Source organism: Centropristis striata, chromosome 8 (assembly GCF_030273125.1).
Source record: "Centropristis striata isolate RG_2023a ecotype Rhode Island chromosome 8, C.striata_1.0, whole genome shotgun sequence".
NCBI classification, from domain to species: Eukaryota; Metazoa; Chordata; class Actinopteri; order Perciformes; family Serranidae; genus Centropristis; species Centropristis striata.
In genome coordinates, this window is record NC_081524.1 from 25,245,250 (window position 1) to 25,265,223 (window position 19,974).

General features: G+C 39.0%; 1 protein-coding gene across 1 annotated transcript in view; it reads left to right on the top strand.

Annotated features, from left to right (window-relative positions):
- ascc3 (activating signal cointegrator 1 complex subunit 3) overlaps positions 1–19,974 on the top strand; it is a 155,605-nt gene that overhangs the window by 42,383 nt on the left and 93,248 nt on the right. The window contains exons 9-10 of the mRNA XM_059339001.1: positions 14,729–14,932; positions 18,202–18,342. Coding sequence (XP_059194984.1) covers positions 14,729–14,932; positions 18,202–18,342 — 345 coding nt within the window. The remainder of the gene's footprint in view (positions 1–14,728; positions 14,933–18,201; positions 18,343–19,974) is intronic.

The window sequence follows — 19,974 nt, forward strand, 5'->3', positions numbered from 1 at the left end:
GTTGACACCAAAGGACATTAATCTTATTGTCAGACTTCTAAAATGTACCTGAATTCACAAATACGTAGGATTTTTACTACAGACATTCCTGTAATTTTCACTTTACATTTTAGCCAATCATTACTATTCACTTCTACTTTCCCTTTTTAAAATCTGTGTGAAGTGTTTGGAAATGAAATGTCACACTTCTGGCAAAGGTCTCAGGATAAAATCTCACCTGGAAATGAAGGGATGGTGCCTTTTGAACTACTGGAAAATTTTTTATCATGAGGCATCTGAATTTCACTGACAACAAAATTCCAATAAAAAACAAACGCAAAACAAAACAGACAAATAGAACTGACTGCAGTTTGTAAGTGAGAACAAGTCAAGTCACAAATTTTCTTCCAGGGACTTTACTATCAGTCGCAAGCTGTCCTTAGACCTGGAATTGAAATTTGGAAAACTGGCTCCTACAAAATCCTATATCCACCCCTGCATTCAGCTGCTGGAAAGCTTTCTATGTGAAACATCTTCCAGAATATGTTCAGATGAATTGATTCATAAGCTTGTTTCAAATAAAAGCCAGCTTATACTGTTGAGCTAAATAAAGTCCACTGTTTGAAAATGTATGGTATGGGATTTAATGGATTGCAGTCCCTGTTTTTGTGACTGTAAAATCATAATTTCAAGCATGAGGCTTACTCTTCTTGCCTCCTTTAAGTCTATCTTATCCACCACTCAAATTGGAAGGTTGTACTTCCCAATATGTTGGAAAGATACAGTTGGGAGTGATGATGGTCTACAGTGTACTACTTTCCATCTCAGGTGATGACAATAGGTGTGATTCCAGTATATTCTGCCATCACAACTGTCACTCAACATCCTTTGATTGTCCGGGCTATCAACAGCTTGCCCCCTCTTTTCCTGTGCAGGAAGCAGCCAGTGTAAAAGCACAGGCCTGCCAACATGAGACAGAAGTGAACAGCCCTCCATCCATAATTAATCCACCTTAATTGCATTTCCTAATCCAGTTTTGATGTGGTTCCCCCACAGCACACAACTGTGACTCGGTGTGTTTGCTTGGACTTGCTAAGCAGAAGCTGCAAGTCTTCAGGGCTTGATTGAAGGATTGAAATGTTCAACACTTTTACAATCTTTGATGGAGAGGCTGAACTCCAAACTGCACATCATCTTCAAATTCTATTTATGTCTGTTGGCCAGTGAAAAAAGGTGTGTGCATTCTGCTTTGTTTAGTCTATAATTAAATATTACATATTATGTTTACTTCATTTTTACATCTAGGTGCCTGATGTTTTGGTGGCTGTGGCTCAATTGGTAGAGCGGTCGTCCACTGACCGGTTGTTCGATCCCTGACCATGGCAGCCTTCATGTCGAAGAAGTATCCTTGGGGAAGATACCCCATGCTGCGTTCATCGTGTATTAATTAATTCCCAGTGGTGGCAGGTGGCACTGTTTATGGTAGCCTCTACCACCAGTATGAATGTGTGTGTGAATGGGGGAATTCATTTTTAAAATGACTCCTAAAATGTAAAGGCAGCCAGTGAAGTCATGCTAAAATGGGTGAAATGTGCTCATGTTTACATGTTGCAGTTAAAAGATGTGCAGTGGCGTTCTGTACTGGCTGGAGACGAGCAATGGAGGACCCCCTAACCCCCACATAAAGTGCATTATCCAGCCGATTGGTAACAAAGGCATGGGTAACTGTTTCAAAGTGCTGCTTCTGCAAAAATGGTTTTATTTTGGCAATCTGCCTCAACTGAAAAAAGCTTGATTTAACTACAGCCTTAACCTGACTGTCAAGCTTAAGGTCTGAGTCAACTTTAACCCCTAGGGTTTTAATGGTTGGCTTTTTGGCTTTAAGTACTGTGCCAGAGAACTCAGATATTCAAGGGGTTGACAGAGGGGCCACAAAAAACCATAACTTAAGTCTTCTCCTCATTAAATTTCAAAACGTTTAGAGCCAGCCAGGCCTTAATGTCGTTTCGACACTTGAGCAGAGCTTTGATAGATTATGAGTCAATTTTATTTAAGAGTCAAATAGATGTCACTGTTGTCAGAATAGCAGTGAATAAACTGCTGTGTCTCCTTAGTATGGAACCAAGAGGCAATAAATAAAGGGAAAAAGAAGAGTGCCTAGAATTAAGCCCTGTGGGACCCCACACGAGAGAGGAGCAGTGGAGTACATGTAGTCAAAGAGACTGACACAGAAAGTTTGATGCGCCAGGTAAGAACTGAACCATTCCAGTGCTATGCCCCTGATGCCAACCCACTGCTCCATATGAGAAATCAAAATGTCATGGTCCACTATGTCAAAAGCAGCAGTCAAATCTAAAAGCACAAGGACAACACAGTTTCTGGAGTCAGGGTTTTAAAACCAGATTGGAAAACCTCAAGAATATTTTGTTCTTTTAAAAAGGCAATGTGTTGACAGTAAACTTTCTTCTCCAGGATTTTTGATAAAACAGGGTTGAAAATTCACAGGGACCACACCTGAGGCCAGACTGCTGTTTATAATTGAAAGTACAGGTGGCCTAATAGTGGAAAAAAACTTTTTTAGAAATCAGGGAGGGACAGCATAATTTGGAGAACCTGAGGGCTTCAAATGACCAACAATCTGAGACAGTCACAGGCCCAAACATGTCAAAGATAGCAGAGCAGGGGACAGAGACTGAGGGGTCATAAGCAGGAGGTGAAATGAGAGCCCTAGTGGAAGTGACCTTATCAATGAAAAAGTGGAGAAAACTTTCACAGAGAGGAGAGGCCTAAATACACAGTCTGCAGTGCATTCAGAACAGAGATAATTGTTTTAAACAGCACACAAGGCTTGTGACAATTTGATAAAACTATAACTGAGTGTTATTTTTATTTTAGCTTCTCTCACAGTTGACTGATAGTGATGCCAGCAGTCCCTCAGCATTTGAAAAGGACACTTGCAGTTTGTATGTTTTCCACTCTCGCTCAGCTCTACGACACTCCTGTCTGTATGCTTACATACCTTCCTTTACCTGGGTGATATGCTAATGGTGATAACAGCTAAGCACATTATGCTCAACTAATATGGCTACATGCCAAAAAGGCACTTCTGAACTGGCTCTGCTACTGTGCCTTCATACTAGCATTACCAGTATGGGTCGAACGGTACATGAATTTGGACCAAACTGATCCCGAACAGGCGTCAAGGGTTCGGAGCATGAATACAATACATGGTATAAAAAATAAATAAAACTTGCTTTCGAAAATGAATTAATGTAATGCGTAACTACCTTCAGACATACTCAAGTTCCTTACAGACACATAAACTGTAGCTCCACCTTAGATCTGAAGCTATTGATTGCTGTGTAGGCAGCCAAGCTCTAGGCTACAGTCTTTTGAGTTAGTCAGTCAGATAATAGAGGAGTATGGCAAGTGATGGAGACCCGCAAGAGTTATGGCAGTAGTGTGCTGCGGCACCCAGTTGTGCTGTGAGACAATTCAAGGTGCATGGTGGGATTTTGTGACAACCACACACAATTAATGCAGTATGCAACAATACAAAACGTTATTAATGAATTTTGAATTTCCTATATTTGTACTTTGTTCACACTCATTTCCCAATACCGAGGCGAATTCTACACTCCCCTCAAAATAACTATTTTTAAAACTCTTCCACAAAGGTAACCCCATTGGTTTCGCTGTTTGCGCAGTTAGGCGTATTATTTAGAGCCTTACATATCGGCCTTGCAGCCAGCAACTACATTTGGCTGGATTACTTTAAATTCTAATGAAATAATTTTGATTAACAAGTTGCGATTCACTGCAGCATGTACATTTTACACCCCTCTTCACTTCAAAACAATGCCAGCATGATAGAGAAACGTGCCTATCTGTCTGTATCAAGAAAGAAAGAAAAACTCAGTCTCACATAGATGCAATAGTTGGTTAATTAACAGTGTTATGAGTGTGTGTTTGAAATCTTTCTTTTTGAAGAAGATCACCTCTTGTTTCCATTCTGCTGCCACTGAAATAGCACATCAGACTGGCTGGGAGCGAGTTGAGTGAACAATATAAAGTTAATCTTTATGGATTTAATAAACGTTGAATTTGTCATGTTTTGGGTTTATTTCAGCTTTATTTCTGACAAATGCCGTAGACAAGTTTACGAACATGTAAACAAGCATATCCATATAAATTACTTCCTGTCGCTTAACACATGTAGCTTTCAAAATAAGAGCACATTGAAGTGTTAACAGAATCCACCACAGAATTTACAAGAAAGCTGTCAAAGCTGTCAAAACATACAAGAAGCCTTATTCTCCTAAATGTTTACAATCAGGTAGGAAAACTCATTTTAAAATCAGTGATTAAGATCAGTGTATATGATGGAATAGTGGCATTAGAATGTGTCAGAGGCCACCAAATGGCACTCTGGAGAAAACTGCATGCACAATAAAAACAAAAGAATACTGAAACGCTATGTCTGAACCAAGGTATGAACCGAACCATGACTTATGTGTACCGTTCCACCCCTAGTTACCAGCATTATTTTTTCTATAAGGTTCTACTTTTGTATCACACTTTGACAAGGTAGCTAGCCTGTGCTTAATTCATCTGAATTACTTTGTTGGAATGAGAACTCTTAAAATACCAGTTAAAGCTGTGGTGTTGACAGTGAATGTCACTGAACGTATTGATTTATGTTGTGCTGTGGTTACGGTCATCCTCTGGGATATCTACTCCCATGCCTCCTTTAATATAATATCATCAGTTAATACGTTAAGTACACAATATGTGCATGTATAATATGTATATATATATATATATATATATTGCAGTTTTTAAATGAAGGTTTTTATTATTAAGAGAAAACAAAATCCAAACCTCCATCCAGGGGGCTGGATGGTGTGGGATCTCTCTTACTTTGGTTTATTGGTTACACTCTTTTGTAACTTTCTTTTTTTGTTTTTTTTAGTCCTTTTCTCCTTTGCTCTTTGTTGTTTTGCTGTTTTATATGCGAGATTCATGAAGACCTTGCTGTCTTCTCTCCCGAACTTGACCTCTCATTCTTTAATACTAGGCAGAGACATGAACTGTGTCGTTGACCCAACTTCAGACAGATAAAGTGTGAAATATACTGCGCCCTCGAATATGTCTCGAATTCCAAAGGCTTTTATGGACCAGCACAGTTATGTGGACCCCTGAACCCCTCTACGAAACAGTACTCTTTCTTTTAACACATGCATCAATCATTTACACATATTGATTATTTTTTCTTGGATAAATCAATTATTTCGTCGATCATCTCATCGCATTATTCACCAGTTGTGTCGGACCATGCTACCGTAATTCTTGACCTTCACTACCAATCTAGTTCTAAGAACTTCAGGTCCTGGCGCCTTGATCCTCTGCTCCTGTCTGATGCAGATTTCCGTGCATATATTTGTCGTGAGATTGATTTCTTATTGGAGACCAACAGAGTGATTGATGTCTCCCATTCCCTGTTGTGGGAAACATTTAAAGAATTTATAAGAAGCAGGATTATTTCTTACACAGCACATCTTAATAAGTCCCGTCAGAAATTTCTTTAAGAAGCAGTTGCAAACATTAACTCCCGCTATGCAACCGATAAGTCATCTGCTCTCTATAAGGAAAGACTGGCACTGGAAATTCAAACTCTGCATTTAACCCATCCTTTTTGCACACCAGTGAACACACCATGCTTAGGAGCAGTGGGCAGCACATTTCTGCACGCCTGATGAGTGGTGGGGTGGGGGTGGGGGGGTTAGGTGTCTTGCTCAAGGGCACTTCAGTCCTTGACCTGTCAGTCCTGGGATTCTAACCGGTGACCCAGTTACAAGTCCGATTCTTAACCTCTAGGCCATGGACTGCCCACGGTCTGCCCAAAATAGGTGTTGCTGAATAAGGTGTTGATTATACCAATTTGCCAAAGTACAAAATAATGTACTTGGGCATTATTGTTTGGATGTGATTGTATGTTGGTGTCAGTATTATTTACACCAGTCCACACAAAAGGTGTTTATTGAGAGAAAAAGCTGAATCATTATGATTGATTCAGAATGTAATATATGAAAGAGCTGACTGATTATGGTAAATGTTTGTTTATTTCCAAACATAAATAATGCGTTGTAAGTGGGACGCATGGTGGGCTGGGTTGTGTTTGTTTGAGCTTTTGGGGGTCACAATGCTTTTGGTGCTTCTACAGCAGGTGCTTATGGATGAAATGATGGATTATCTCACTCATTGCTATCTCCATCCTACTTCCTTCTCTGTGTCCTCCCCCCGTCTTCCTTCTCTTCCTGCTGCTGCTGTTCTGTAGGGAAATGAATGGGCCTCCTGTTTACTGCATCCGCATCTCACTCTGTCAAACTCCACCATGCATCTGGTGCAAAGGGTTGGTGTGCATGTGTGCTCAGTGTGCATGTGGATCCATAGGATTGGTTCTGGGATTTACTGTGTGTATGTGTGTGTGTGTGTGTGTGTGTGTTTGTGGGGGTGTGTTTGGCCAGGTCATTTAGTACTCTGCATGCAGGCTTGGAGCAGGCTGATAAGCTGTTTGCAAAAACTGGCAATTAAAAGTTGATCAGGCTGTCAATTCAAATGGAATGAAATGGAACCAGAAAGTAATTAAAAGGATGGCATGAAAATGACAACAATTATATCTCTTAGCTTCTCATTACCGATGCACAGAGGAATTTAATTAGTTTAGGAGCTCATATAGTGACTCATACAGTAAACACACAATAACAGAAAAAATAAAACTGGTGGTTGCTTACAAAGACTGGCCATCTCAGTTTCACTATTAAACCTACAAAGAGGAAGGCCAGTTGATATGGATATCACTGGTGTTATAGCCGTAGCTGGTGAATCATTAGTGCAATCTATCTGGGTCCAATTAGTGTGTTTTAAGTGGCTGGTGGTTTGGTGGGATACTCCCAGTCCTCCCAGTTTGCCCATATGGCCGTAGGCTGTGTATCCGCTGTGTTAATGAGCCTGTCAGCTTCCATCCCACTCAGCGTTGGCCCAAGACGGGCTGATGGGCATCTTCTTATGCACACAGTATGTATTGCTGAGAACGACTGCATACAAAGCTTTCTCACTCATCTGCTGCGTTTAGTTCTTTACACAGAAACATTCATTCAATTGTTTTCTTCTCATATCCTGCCAGAGTGTGCTCACTGCCCGAGTATCTTTATCATCCAGAAAATGTTGTGTAGCAAGTCCTGCTGGAGCCAGCTGGGTTTTAGAGATTGGTTCTGCCCCGGAATCAAACAGCTGCTCTCATTAAAAACTTTATTTAACTCTGCTGCTGAAAGGTTGACCACAGATGTGCATGGTCTTATATTAGCCAGCTGGGCTCTGCAGATCTTTAAATGCTGGGGCCTTGCTATCAATGGATGGATGCTTTTGGCTGAATGCAGCCAGGAACATAGACCTGCACTGATGAGGATTGATATTCAATAAAGCAGCAAGTTGGTTGTCATAAATGGTCAGTTGGTTGTCGTTCCTGGTTTTACTGGGTTTTGTGGCAAACTGTCACTGTCCAAAAAAGTAAAGTAAGCTACATGAGTCCTATACTTGATTTTGTATTTGCGGTAAAAAAGGAACAGATGAGCCTGTTAGCTTGTGATAAAGTATTTTCATCTCCTGTCAACCTAATTCATTTGGCACCTCGCCTGATGATGCCAGTGTGACGTTCTGGCTCATAGTTTGCCTCCTGCCTGTATGACTGAAAGTGATAGTAACGAGGTATAGTCACTTGATGTTTGATCAGCTGGGTAATGTGCTATAAACCTCACTACAGCATAAAAACTAAAGACAAAAAAAATGGCAAAACATTATTTTAACTTTTGTGTACATACAGTAGGCAATAATAATGTTATTCAATATGAGGACATCCCTCTGGTTATTGTTGGGTGAATAGATCAGAATGTATACAGACTAGCATTCTCGGGATAGCATCCACAGCAGATGATGTTTGTTTTAGGTCAATCCAAATAGCATTTTACAGGCATAAAACATTATATTATTATTTTTATTGTTAGTATTTCAATAAAAACAACAATGACAACAATAACAAACTTTAAACTTTGCAGAACAGCAATTTAACAAAAAGTCAGGTGACACTAACTCTCTGTTGTCTGCTGACATATGAAAATTATGATTGTTCTCTACGCTGAACTAGTGGCTGAGGTCTGAAAACATGGCAACATTGCTAATAAAGTAAAGGAAAGTAAATAATCAGTTGGGTAACACTTTCTATGAAGACTACATCTATAGTGCATTATGAGCGCATTCATAGTGAATTATAATGCTCATAATCAATCATAATGCATTATGACTGCATTCATAAACACATATAAAGCTTCATGATGAACTATATCAACAGTTATAAATATAGCTCATAATGACTTATAAATCCAAGTGTCTTATGAGTGCTCTTGACTGGTTATAAACTACAGGCTGACTGATGAGGCTTATAATACATTACAACTACTCATACCCCTCTATACACACACCTCAACAATCAATTGTTATAAGGACTCATAGGATGCCATAAGTATAAATAAATGATCAATGTATGCTTTAAGTAAAGTGAGGTTCATATAGACGCATCTATAATGCAGTATAATGTGTTACACTTTACTTAACGCCAACAATGAAACATCATGATTAGCTATACTGCATTACAGATGCGTCTATATGAACCTCACTTTACTTAAAGCATACATTGATCATTTATTTATACTTATGGCATCCTATGAGTCCTAAGCAGTAAGTTGTTTTTGTAAACTGATCGACAGTTTGGGTTAAAACCTGATTGCTCGCCTTCCTCTCTTCTCTCTGGACATGATCGACTGATTGCCCGTTTGATCAACTGACTTCTTTTTAGTTCTGTCTTCCCAATCCAGAATCTCTGCGGTTTGTTTGGTTAAGAATATCATTGCTTGATAGAATATATTGCCAAAGCTACGATAACATAATATTATAGATTTCTTTAAAGTAATTTAAACATTCCATCAAATGTCAGTATTTTGCTTTAACTACATGTTACTAACCACCATCATCCATATTTGGCGCAAAATCAGAGTAGTTTACATTAGGATTTATAGGGTTTATAGAAGTGATGAAGTAAAAACCAGGCTGCTTCAATGATAAACACAAAATAATGACTTCATTTAAAACTGCAGAGCTCCGTCTGCCACTATACAACACCTGGCCCAACAAAATAAGTATTACATTCAGCTAAACTCTTCTTTAGAGGACATTAATTAGATCAGACTAGCATTAGGTGTGTTGTAAATAACAAGGACTTCAGTTTGACTTGTTTTATTTCAAATATTGTGCTTACATGATCTATACGATCGACTGAGCTAAACTGCACAACTTTGTGTTTTAGAGTTCAATAAGAAGGGCGAGGCATGCTGCAACTGTTGTCTTCCTCAGAGGGAGGGGAGGTGTGTTTGCTTTATAGATATTGTAGCCCTTTTAGGTGCTGTTCCCAAACACACGTCACTCAATCTCATTAAAAAGTAATACACTTCACTTTAATGGGGCAGCTGCATACTAGAGCTAATCTACACAACATTTTCTGACCGTTGCAGCACACGCTCCTCGTCATTATGGGCTAATACCTTTTAAATCAGTCGAATCAGAATCGATTCATCCCTAATGTTACATCAGAGAAATCAGAATCAGAATCAGAAAGCCTTTATTGTCATTGCACAGGGTAGTACAACAAAATTTGCCATCAACCCGTCCAAAACATATAAAAAACATACAAACAATATGAGAGAGGTGAACAGGACAGGAAGACAGAGATGAAGAGAATGAAATACAGCACAACGTGAGGTAAGGAAAAGGAGGAAAAAACAATTAAAAAAAAAAAACGCCGAAACATAAGCATAAAACACTTCACAAACATGAACAGGGCAGCATAGTGAGGCAGCCATCCGGCTCTACTCTGTTCTAAAACACATTCAGCATCATTTCTACTGGATTTTATGTATGAAATGGAATAATGAATGAAGCAGTCAGAAACGGATACAATGACAAATACGGAAGGCTTATCCATTTTCTGTTTTTAATGATTTTAAGTTTGACTTTATGCTCCCAGGTGTAAAAGGTTGGCCCCTACAGCTAAAGGACACCGTTCAACAGAATTTACTATAAACAGTCTGGCGATGCTGTAATCTGCAATCTACAATTCTGCTTCCACTCATAAGGAAGAGAAAACAGGTGGAAAACAGTAAAGGACATTGCTGTGGTTTAGCCAAAGTCAGTAAAAGAAAACATGTTGCGAATGGTATTTTCATATTCTGATATTTGCTTTATTTATTTTTAAAGTATTTTTTTTTTGCTTTTACAGTTTAAGATTTGTGGAAGCAGGGTTAGTCCTATATGTTAACACCTGTGTGATGCCCATAGCAATACAGTAACTACCTCCCCACAATACCGACATCACACCCTAGAGACAGGTTTTGGCAGCACAGCTGGGTCTCCAATTGAAAGATGTGTGTGCATACATTAACATAACAATGAAGTCAGAGAGGTTTTAAGGAGAAAATAAAAAAGCACTGAAGATTTCCAAAGATCATTAAATGATGGCAACTTTCTATTTACAACATGTATGCTTTACCTCAAGGTGAATACTGGGGCAGGCATACATTTACATGAATTAGCATGTTTAAGGAGTGTGGGGACACTGGCTTTTCGTTACAAACAGACAAAGTCGATAAATCAAAATGAGGGCCAGCCGCTCAAGTGATTGTTGTGCCTCTTCGGTCACTGGAGAGGCACAGGAATGAGTGTGCAGAAGCCTCACAAAAAATGGGTGAAGCTCAGTGGTCCATAATTCAAAAATGAATATTTATAAGTAGGAGCTCAGTGGACTTGGCCTTGGGGGAAATAATTGGGTAGACAGGAGGAGACTGGATTGCATCCCTGTTCAGAGACAGAAGAAGTAGCCCTGCAGTCATTATGAAGAGAATGTGCTACAGTGACATCCTTACTGTACCTTAACTTGTTTAGTTATTAAAGGAGTGGAGTTAATGCTCATGCTATATGTGAGTTTGAGATACTTTGAGAAATTTAGTGGAGTTTAGTTTCCCACTTCACACAGCTGATCTCTATGCTGAGCTTCATGTGCTAGCTGTAGGTACAGGAAGCATTAATTGTGCAGAAATAGAAAAAAAACTGTTTTTCAAATAAGAGCTTTTTCACATTTTAGGAGGACAGTTTTGACAGTGCCACTTTGATTGGGAGACTGACACATAATACCTTTACTTCCTTCTCTTTATAATATCTCAGCCACAAAAAGTGATTTCTATGTGAAAGGGAACCTTTGTACCTATTTTAGTACATAATCTGTTGTTGCTGACTGCTGATCTGAACTTTCTTCATCACAACATCTGAACTGTATGTACAATTTTTAAGAAAGGATTCATATTTAATCTTTACAGGCCCCAAACATAAGGGTAACAGATATGTATTGTCATAAGACAAACCAGTTATAAAAAGTTGTCAGCTAAAACAAAGGTCTCATTTTAAAAAGATAAAACATATGAATGGTACAAGAGACAATGTAATGGTCTAGAGCCCTGAAAATGATTACAGACTCAGCCCATGCTTCATGCCCATTACATGCATATGTAGTAGTGAAGGGACAACTAAGCTTCGTAAACCATTTGTTTATTTATGTAGCCCACTAGATGGCGCTATTTGTTCAACAAAGGGCTGAAAACACACTCAGTTACCATTGCTAAAGCCTTTTTTTTTTAAAGCCAAGACTAGTGGGGTCAAAAGATAAAGCAAATGGTTCACGAAGCTTCGTTATATGTAGCCAATTTTTTGCGATTTTTTTTTTTTAATGCGAGTTTGAGTGTTTGTCGGATATAACCTGTTGGTTTTATGCTCGACTGTGGGTATTGTTGGTAATCAGCAGTCCATGTGCTACACAATGGATTCAAACTATCACATGTATCCATCAGCTGTTCTTCAGATCTCCCCAGGCTACATACCTCACCAGGCCGCCCTGCAGTCCTTCCAGCATAAGTGGACTCTAATAAAGTTGCTCTTTGATGCATTAATAACCTCTTCCTCCCTACTGGGCTGTGGGGCCAACTTCCCAACAGCACCCTGCATATCCTTGGCTGACATGCACTCTTTAATTATTTCTTTCTATGAGTGTTGGAGCGAAACGGGGGGAAGAGGAAAGTGATGACATACTTCTAATGAATCCTTGAATAAATAATACTGCTGTCTAAGCTTAACGCATCCTCAACCAGCCTTACTGGGAGGGAGGTGGAACGCGGGGGGAGCAGAGAGAGGGTAAACTAACGGAAAAAAAAGACACACAGATATGAACACACCTGGAACAACAGTGACCTCTATTGTAAGACATCTCGCCGCATCCTGTTTACATCATTGGCCTCTGAATTTTGCTGTTACTTAGCTTTATTCTCGATGGTGCACCTGCTAGTTTTCCACAGCGGGATGCATTTTGGTCAGTCATGATTAAACAGTGTCAATAGGTATTCAGTATGCTTCCACCAGTTTTTTTTTTTTTTTTTCCTGCTTGTGTTTTTGTACTGAAGGCAAATCATTTATAACTTGCTGCCACTCACTTTTTCAGGCCTCCGTTAGACCAGAAAGACCACAAAATAAATAGCCAAGAGTGAGTGTGAGTGAATGTGCTGCACTGTACATAAATGTCCTCAGGTTGAGTCAAAAGCTAGTCTGATTGACCACCAAGCGGTACACATAGATAAGAACTGACATATTAATTAAAGAAAAAAGATTTCACATTCTCATAAAAGCAAGTGATGGAAGCACATTTAAATAACATTTTACCTGGGCAACATCTCAGAAATATGAATAAAGCTTATTTGGTTCTGCAAATCAGCTCTTTTGTTCTTGCTACACCTGAAGTGTTTTTAAAATTGTCCACACACTCCCGCTGTTGTGTTGAAATTGAATGACAATGTATTTGCGCTCATCTGTGCTTATGCAAACACTGTACAGTAGAGTAGATTAAATGTTTTGGATCTGCGATGCTTTTATGTGCACAGTATGCTTGAGGGATAAAATAATAAAATAAGGATAATAGAAACCAACAATGCAATAATCCATCTGAAGATTTAATGAATAAATTACCACTTCCATTGCAAATATATATTATAAATGTAATTACTTAGGATAGTGACTGATGGTGCAGTGTAATCAGCAGCTTGTTTCTATGTGCTTTCCATGAGTGAGCATATCAGAGCATCCTCAGCGCCAGAGGAGCCTGCATACTGTGAGCTGCAGTGAAAGGTGTGTGCAATGGACAGTGCAGTACTTTTATTTTATTTTTTTCATCCGTTTCAATCAATATAAAAGTGTGGATGTTGCTCTGTGAAAATCAGAAGAAAGGACAGCCCTCATTACGCTCAAAGCTCATTTTCCAGCATGCATGCAGACTTTAATCATATTTTAATATGCTTTTCGGACTGTACAAATAATTAATTCACCTGTGCAGCAGCTGGATGTTTTCACTCCCTCGTGTGTGTGTGTGTGTGTGTGTGTGTGTGTGTGTGTGTGTGTGTGTGTGTGTGTGTGTGTGTGTGTGTGTGTGTGTGTGTGTGTGTGTGTGTGTGTGTGTGTGTGTGTGTGTGTGTGTGTGTGTGTGTGTGTGTGTGTGTGTGTGTGTGTGTGTGTGTGTGTGTGTGTGTGTGTGTGTGTGTGTGGCACCAACTGTCCTTCACAGTGGCCATTTCTCTACTTATCAGAGGCAGTGTGAGATTGAGGGCCATCACCCACACTCTGTTGCCATAGTGAAGGCAGACGGAAGGCAGCTTGAGTGACAGCTGATCCCACCACACACATTTTCATGCTTCTTGGTGCTCCTCTTTCTGTGCAGTCACTTACCTGTTAGGCCAGTCACTAGCACATACCGTAACTGATCGCTTGTCTATATTTCATGTCAGAACACTGGGTACAAGATTTCCGTGTGTTTTTGTCACAGAAAATTGGGTCAGGAGGACTGGGAAGCCAATACTGTAGAGCTGTATAACCCTTCCCCCTTTTGTTGAAATGCTCCAAATTCCTGACATTTCCCAATAGTTCACAGCAGATAACATGTTTGATGATAAATTAAATGTTTTGTGATATTCTTTATATACATATGCACTGTGTTTTTATTAAAACAATAAAGGCAAGATATATTACTCGCAAAAAAAAAATATATATATATATATATATAACATGAAATTTGATACAGGTTTTTGTATGATAATTATTTTGCAATGATATCTTTATATACCCTAGGGCTGGGCGATATGGACCAAAAGTCATATCCAGATATATTTAGGATGAATATCGATACACGATATATATCGCAAAGTGAGAGCAAATGTTCAGTCAAAGTCAAATATGACATGTCACAAGTAGTTTTATTGAAACCATTTATTTAAGTGAACATAAATACTGTATAACAACAGGAGTACTTTAAAAAAAAAAAAATCAAAGCTCCACAAAGTGCACACTTAAATAAAAAAAGATCTTAAATAAAAGCTGCAGCTTGCCTGGAGCAAGGATCACAGTGCAAATTTGAACTATATCAATATGTATGCGAGATGGTCTAATTCCATATCACATTTAAAAATATATAGATATATCTTTTATTTCCATATATCACCCAGCTCTAATATACCCTTTTTCATCCTTTCCTTCCCTCTCTTGGTTTTCACAGATCGCGCAGTTGGTGTTTAAGGGGATGAAACGTCTGAACAGGATCCAGTCCATGGTGTTTGAGACAGCCTACAACACCAACGAAAACCTGCTCATCTGTGCTCCAACTGGCGCCGGCAAGACCAACATTGCCATGCTGACCGTTCTTCACGAGATCCACCAGCACCTGCAGCCTGGTGGCGTCATCAAGAAGGATGAGTTCAAGGTCGGACGCTAATGCACACACACACACACACACAAACAGAGCCAGAATACAGGGTCGCTTATGCCTCTACGGTGGATATGATGCTGTTTGATCACATATTACACTGGTTGTCTGTGGGGACTATTTTACCTGGACTGACTGTAGTATGTCTGTATGGCTGTCAGGCAAAATCACAGTCAGAATTTAAAATAATGAATGTGTGATGTTTTCAGTGTTACTCCACCCCCAAGTCTCTCAACATGCCTCATGGAGATTAAGCATGCTCCTTGCTGAGACTCACACACCCCATGCAGAGATTCACATCTGATCCTTGGAGCTTTGGAAGCTGGGATTTCAGGCAGTGTTTAAATGGGAGCTTTCTCATACTTTAAAGTCAAGGACAGCTAGATTTACTTGATTATGTTTCCTCCAAAAGGCTTTGTGTGTTTCGCCGATTTGTCATGAAACCCCACTGGTGATCTGTACCAGAGTTTTCTTCTTTTCTTGTGTGTTTAGTAGTATTTTCTTGTATGAAATTGTCAAAAAAACACTGCATTTAAACATGGGCTGACATGCTAAACACTAAAAACATTAAATTATAAACAATGTACCTTTACTTGCAGCTGTACACCAGCACTGAAAAACCCAAACTTTCCTAAAATAAAATACTGGAACTACTCATTGGCTATATAATGATAACTGATCCATTCCCAAATTTGTTACAGTTACACCAGTTGTCAAAAATATCTCTGAAACACTGAAATGGCTAAAATCTGCTTAATACAAAACCTAAACAATGAACATTTCTTATTAGCATTACACTTCTGTCAATCAGAAACATACATAAAAATAACCTGTAACCTTATGGACATAGAGGACAATGTGCAATGTTCCAAAAACATGTTTTCTACAGTTTTCAATTGCCTATGAGTGCAGCAGGGTCTGTGTCTCAGGGGAGAGAGTGAAGAAATGGAGTCCTGCCTTCTTCAACTAGAGACCCCATGCAGTGTCAGAGGTCTTTCATTCTCATTTTTTTTTCATGTATTAATTCTTCCTTTTGAACAGAAATATTAACAACAACAACGTAGGCTATAGAGAAACAGTGTAAAAAAAAAAATAAAAAAAAAGGCTAGATGCATATATACATACACAGTATATATAACTCCATACATATACATGCATCTGCCCCGTCTAAGTGATACGTGAAACAATCAAGTAACAACAACAAAACAAAACACTGAAGGCAGTTACAGGAACGTCCTCATCCAGTTTGTAACCTATACTTATTATTAAGCATATCATTTTTCATAAGCCTTTTGAACTTAACACTTGTTGTGCATGATTTAATTTCATGGCAGTTGTTCCATATTCTCACTCCTTTACTTGTAATGCAATGATTTGTTCTTATCATAGGTGTTTTTAGTACACATATACCTCGCAGGGCATTTCTGACCAATGAGGTTATCACACATACACATACTGTAAATGCAACTCAATCCTGGGGTTGAGTTTGGTGGCTGTGTCCTCTGTTGGAAAACAAAGAGCTGTTGCCTTTACATTCAAACCAATCCAATACACACAAATGTGTCCCTGTGGCATAGCTGTGGTCCCAACACCTGCTTATTTCAGCAGGACAATGCCAAGTAGGTTGGCCTGATGGACGATGTCATTGATCATTGTGATAGTTGACAGTCATCGACCACTGAGTCCAACATCGTGATTTAAAAGCTCCATCCCCCATCCAAACCTACACCTGGGTGAATTTGCAGTGGCATTTATTAAGTGCTTTAAAAGTAGCTATTCTGATTTATTTAATGGTGCACACTAGAACTGTCCCATCAAGACAATTCATTCAAACTAATTTGAACTTTTAAGAATGCACTTATTTTTACAGTCTTTGTAATGCACTCATTTTTGGTAAAAGAATGAAGAAAATGACAGACATCCTCTTATTCTTAATGGGGGATGTAGCTCCTGCAGTGGGTTTTGTGCCCATACGGGTTGAGTTGTTTGGATGACTTGTGCTGATGATGTCATTGTCCATCATGATTTTTAACTGGCCATCGTCATATGCCTATTTTATAGACAATGCCAAACCTTAAAGCCAGGCCACATTCTCCACATGTAACAAAGGCATGGCTTCAAATGAAAAAAAGTGCAGATACTAGACTGGCCTGCCTGCAGTCCAGATCCCAGATTGTTGAGCAACTGTAGTCATGTATCAAGCTAAAATAGTGTCCTCACTTCCTCTATGCTTACTGAGTGTTAAATGAAAAGGTGATGTAACAGGAGTAAACATTCTCTTGTTTCAACTTTTTGGTAATGTGTTCCAGGTATCATATTCAGAATGAGTCCATAGTTACAATAAACAATCAAATTTATCAGTTTGAACATCAACTTTACAATTCCCCCCGCCTCAAAAGAGCCCAGACCATTATCGATGACTCATCCCACCCTGGCCACACCTTTTTCAAACTGTTACCTACAGGACAATGAAAACACATACAAACAGACTAAAAAACAGCTTTCATGCAAAGGCCATTGCAGCATTAAATGATCACATGAAGTAATTCTTGAAATGGTGTATGTATGTTGACGTGGATGTATGCGCTATTTATTGTACAGCTTTCAACTGAATATATGTCAGAAAGGCTAAGGCAAATGATCACACCGTTTTATTTCCATTTGAGACAGCATCCCAACTTTTTTGGAATCAGAGTAGAGTTTTTATTGTGACTTTTGTTTCCTAGGTTGACTACTTGTTTTTGAAAATAGAATATGAAAGTGGTCAAAATTAAATACAGCAAGAATACATTGAATAAAATAATATAATCTTCAATATATGCATAAAATGTCAGCTATTGGCAGCTAAGTCTAAAAATATTTGTTCGTCAATGCATAAACCCATTGTGTCAGATCCTAACACACACTCAGATAAATAATTCAGACATCCAAAAGGCTTTGTTCTCTGTCATGAAGGCTTACACATCCATAAACACACTCACTCACGCACAGTGTTGCACAGTGCCAGCCAGTGACGATAGCCACTTTTCATACATCACCATTAAACTTTACCCATGCAAGTGGCTGGCATCATATTTCACAATAAATTGTGATTTGTACTGGTTGCCAGGGAACAAATGATCCTGCCTCTGTTTGCTCATTTATCACGACAGTGTCCTTCCAGTACCACTCTCACGTACCCTCCTCCACCCCAGCCCCACCCCCATCTTCTACCTTCTCTGTTTTTTATCCTATTTATGTCTATGTCCCTCTCCCTCTCTCTGTAGATAGTCTATGTGGCTCCTATGAAGGCCTTGGCAGCTGAGATGACTAATTACTTCAGTAAGCGATTGGAGCCACTGGGCATCACTGTTAAAGAGCTCACTGGGGACATGCAGCTAACCAAAGGAGAGATCCTACGAACACAGGTACGCAAACACACACACACACAACGCACACGCACACACACACACACACACACACACACACACACACACACACACACAGTATGAGTTCTATCATGTCTCCAAAAAAAAATTCAAACCAAGGGTACCAAAAGCAGTCCCTCTGCTACATGTCTGTTCTCTAGCACCCCCAAGTGGGTTGGATTGTTATATTTATTGGAGGCCATTTTATCATTTCTTTCCAAAATGCATCATTCACAATTCTGCCAATTACTAGTCACACGTGTAATTCAACTAGATGCCTAATTTAATTGTAATCAACCGCTGAGCCATTAATTTACAGTTGCTTCCAAACAGAGAGAAAATGATAAAAGGCTATAAACACTCAGGTGTCTGTAAAAGTCAAGTCAATTTTATTCATATAACCCCACCAATAACCACTCTTGGAATAAAATCTGTCATAACATCTAGAGCATTTCAGGAAGTGCTCACGTAAGGCTAATACAAGAGCATTCACAGTACACACATCACATCACGTCACACAGTAAAAGATGCACATACCGAATCAGACATACGCACTCAATGTACACTCAACACAAGTGACGACCACCTCCATACACGCTGGCTCTGTCAAAAAACAAAAAGATTGAACGGTTAAAAAAATATATCCAACTATTCTCAGATCGGCCTAGCTGCTGGTGAGCTACTGCCACAACACAACTGAAATATGAATGTAACCAAGGTAACATATATGAATTTGTGTGTGTGTGTGTGTGTGTGTGTGTGTGTGTGCGCGCGTGTGTGTGCGTATAAACGGAAAGAATGAATTATGCCAAACTCATCCTGCAGAACTCACCTAAAATGCTTTCAAACCCAAACAGATCCCTGTTATTTATTGATATATTTTTCTTGCTTTTCTTTACATCTTTTCCTTTTCTTCTCTTTTTTTTTCATGCAAGTACAAAACAGCGTAACCCAAAATACAAAGCTTGGTGTCAGCAAACAATAATCCACGTTTTGTTGTCAAGTCTCTTCAGTGTTTTTATAAAGACAGTCCACTTTTCCCATTTTTCATAGCATGCAGATTGTTTCTGTGTTAAATTTCCCAAGTATAACACATGGAGTCAAGTCTTAGGTAGTTCCTAAGTAGTTCCTGAATGTCTTAGAATTGCTTTCATCCCTTCCCATACATCATCCCAGTACATATTTATTTTTTACACACAAAAAGTATGGAAGTAATCAGCATTAATTTCTCCACACTGTCTCCATTAGAGCTATGGAACATGTAGGATCCCTCCTTTCAATTTGGGTGTGAGAAAAAAGCTGTTTTCCAACAAATTCCTTCCAGTATTTCTACTTCTCACCATACCGTGGTGCAATACTGATATTACTGGCTATGTTTTTTGCTGTTATGGTGATTCCATTCAATTCACTAGGTAACTCAGGCTTGATTTTTTTTAAATTAAAATAATCTCTGACTTGGAAATACATAAAGAATTATTGATTCTCCAATTTATATTCTGTCTTTATTTTGCGAAGATTTCTCCTTTTTCAATTATTGTGCCAATTCTTGTTATATCTCTATTTGCCCATTGTTTATATTTTTGATGAAGAATCCCTGATGTGAAATTGGTATCATAAGCCATCCAGTTTAGA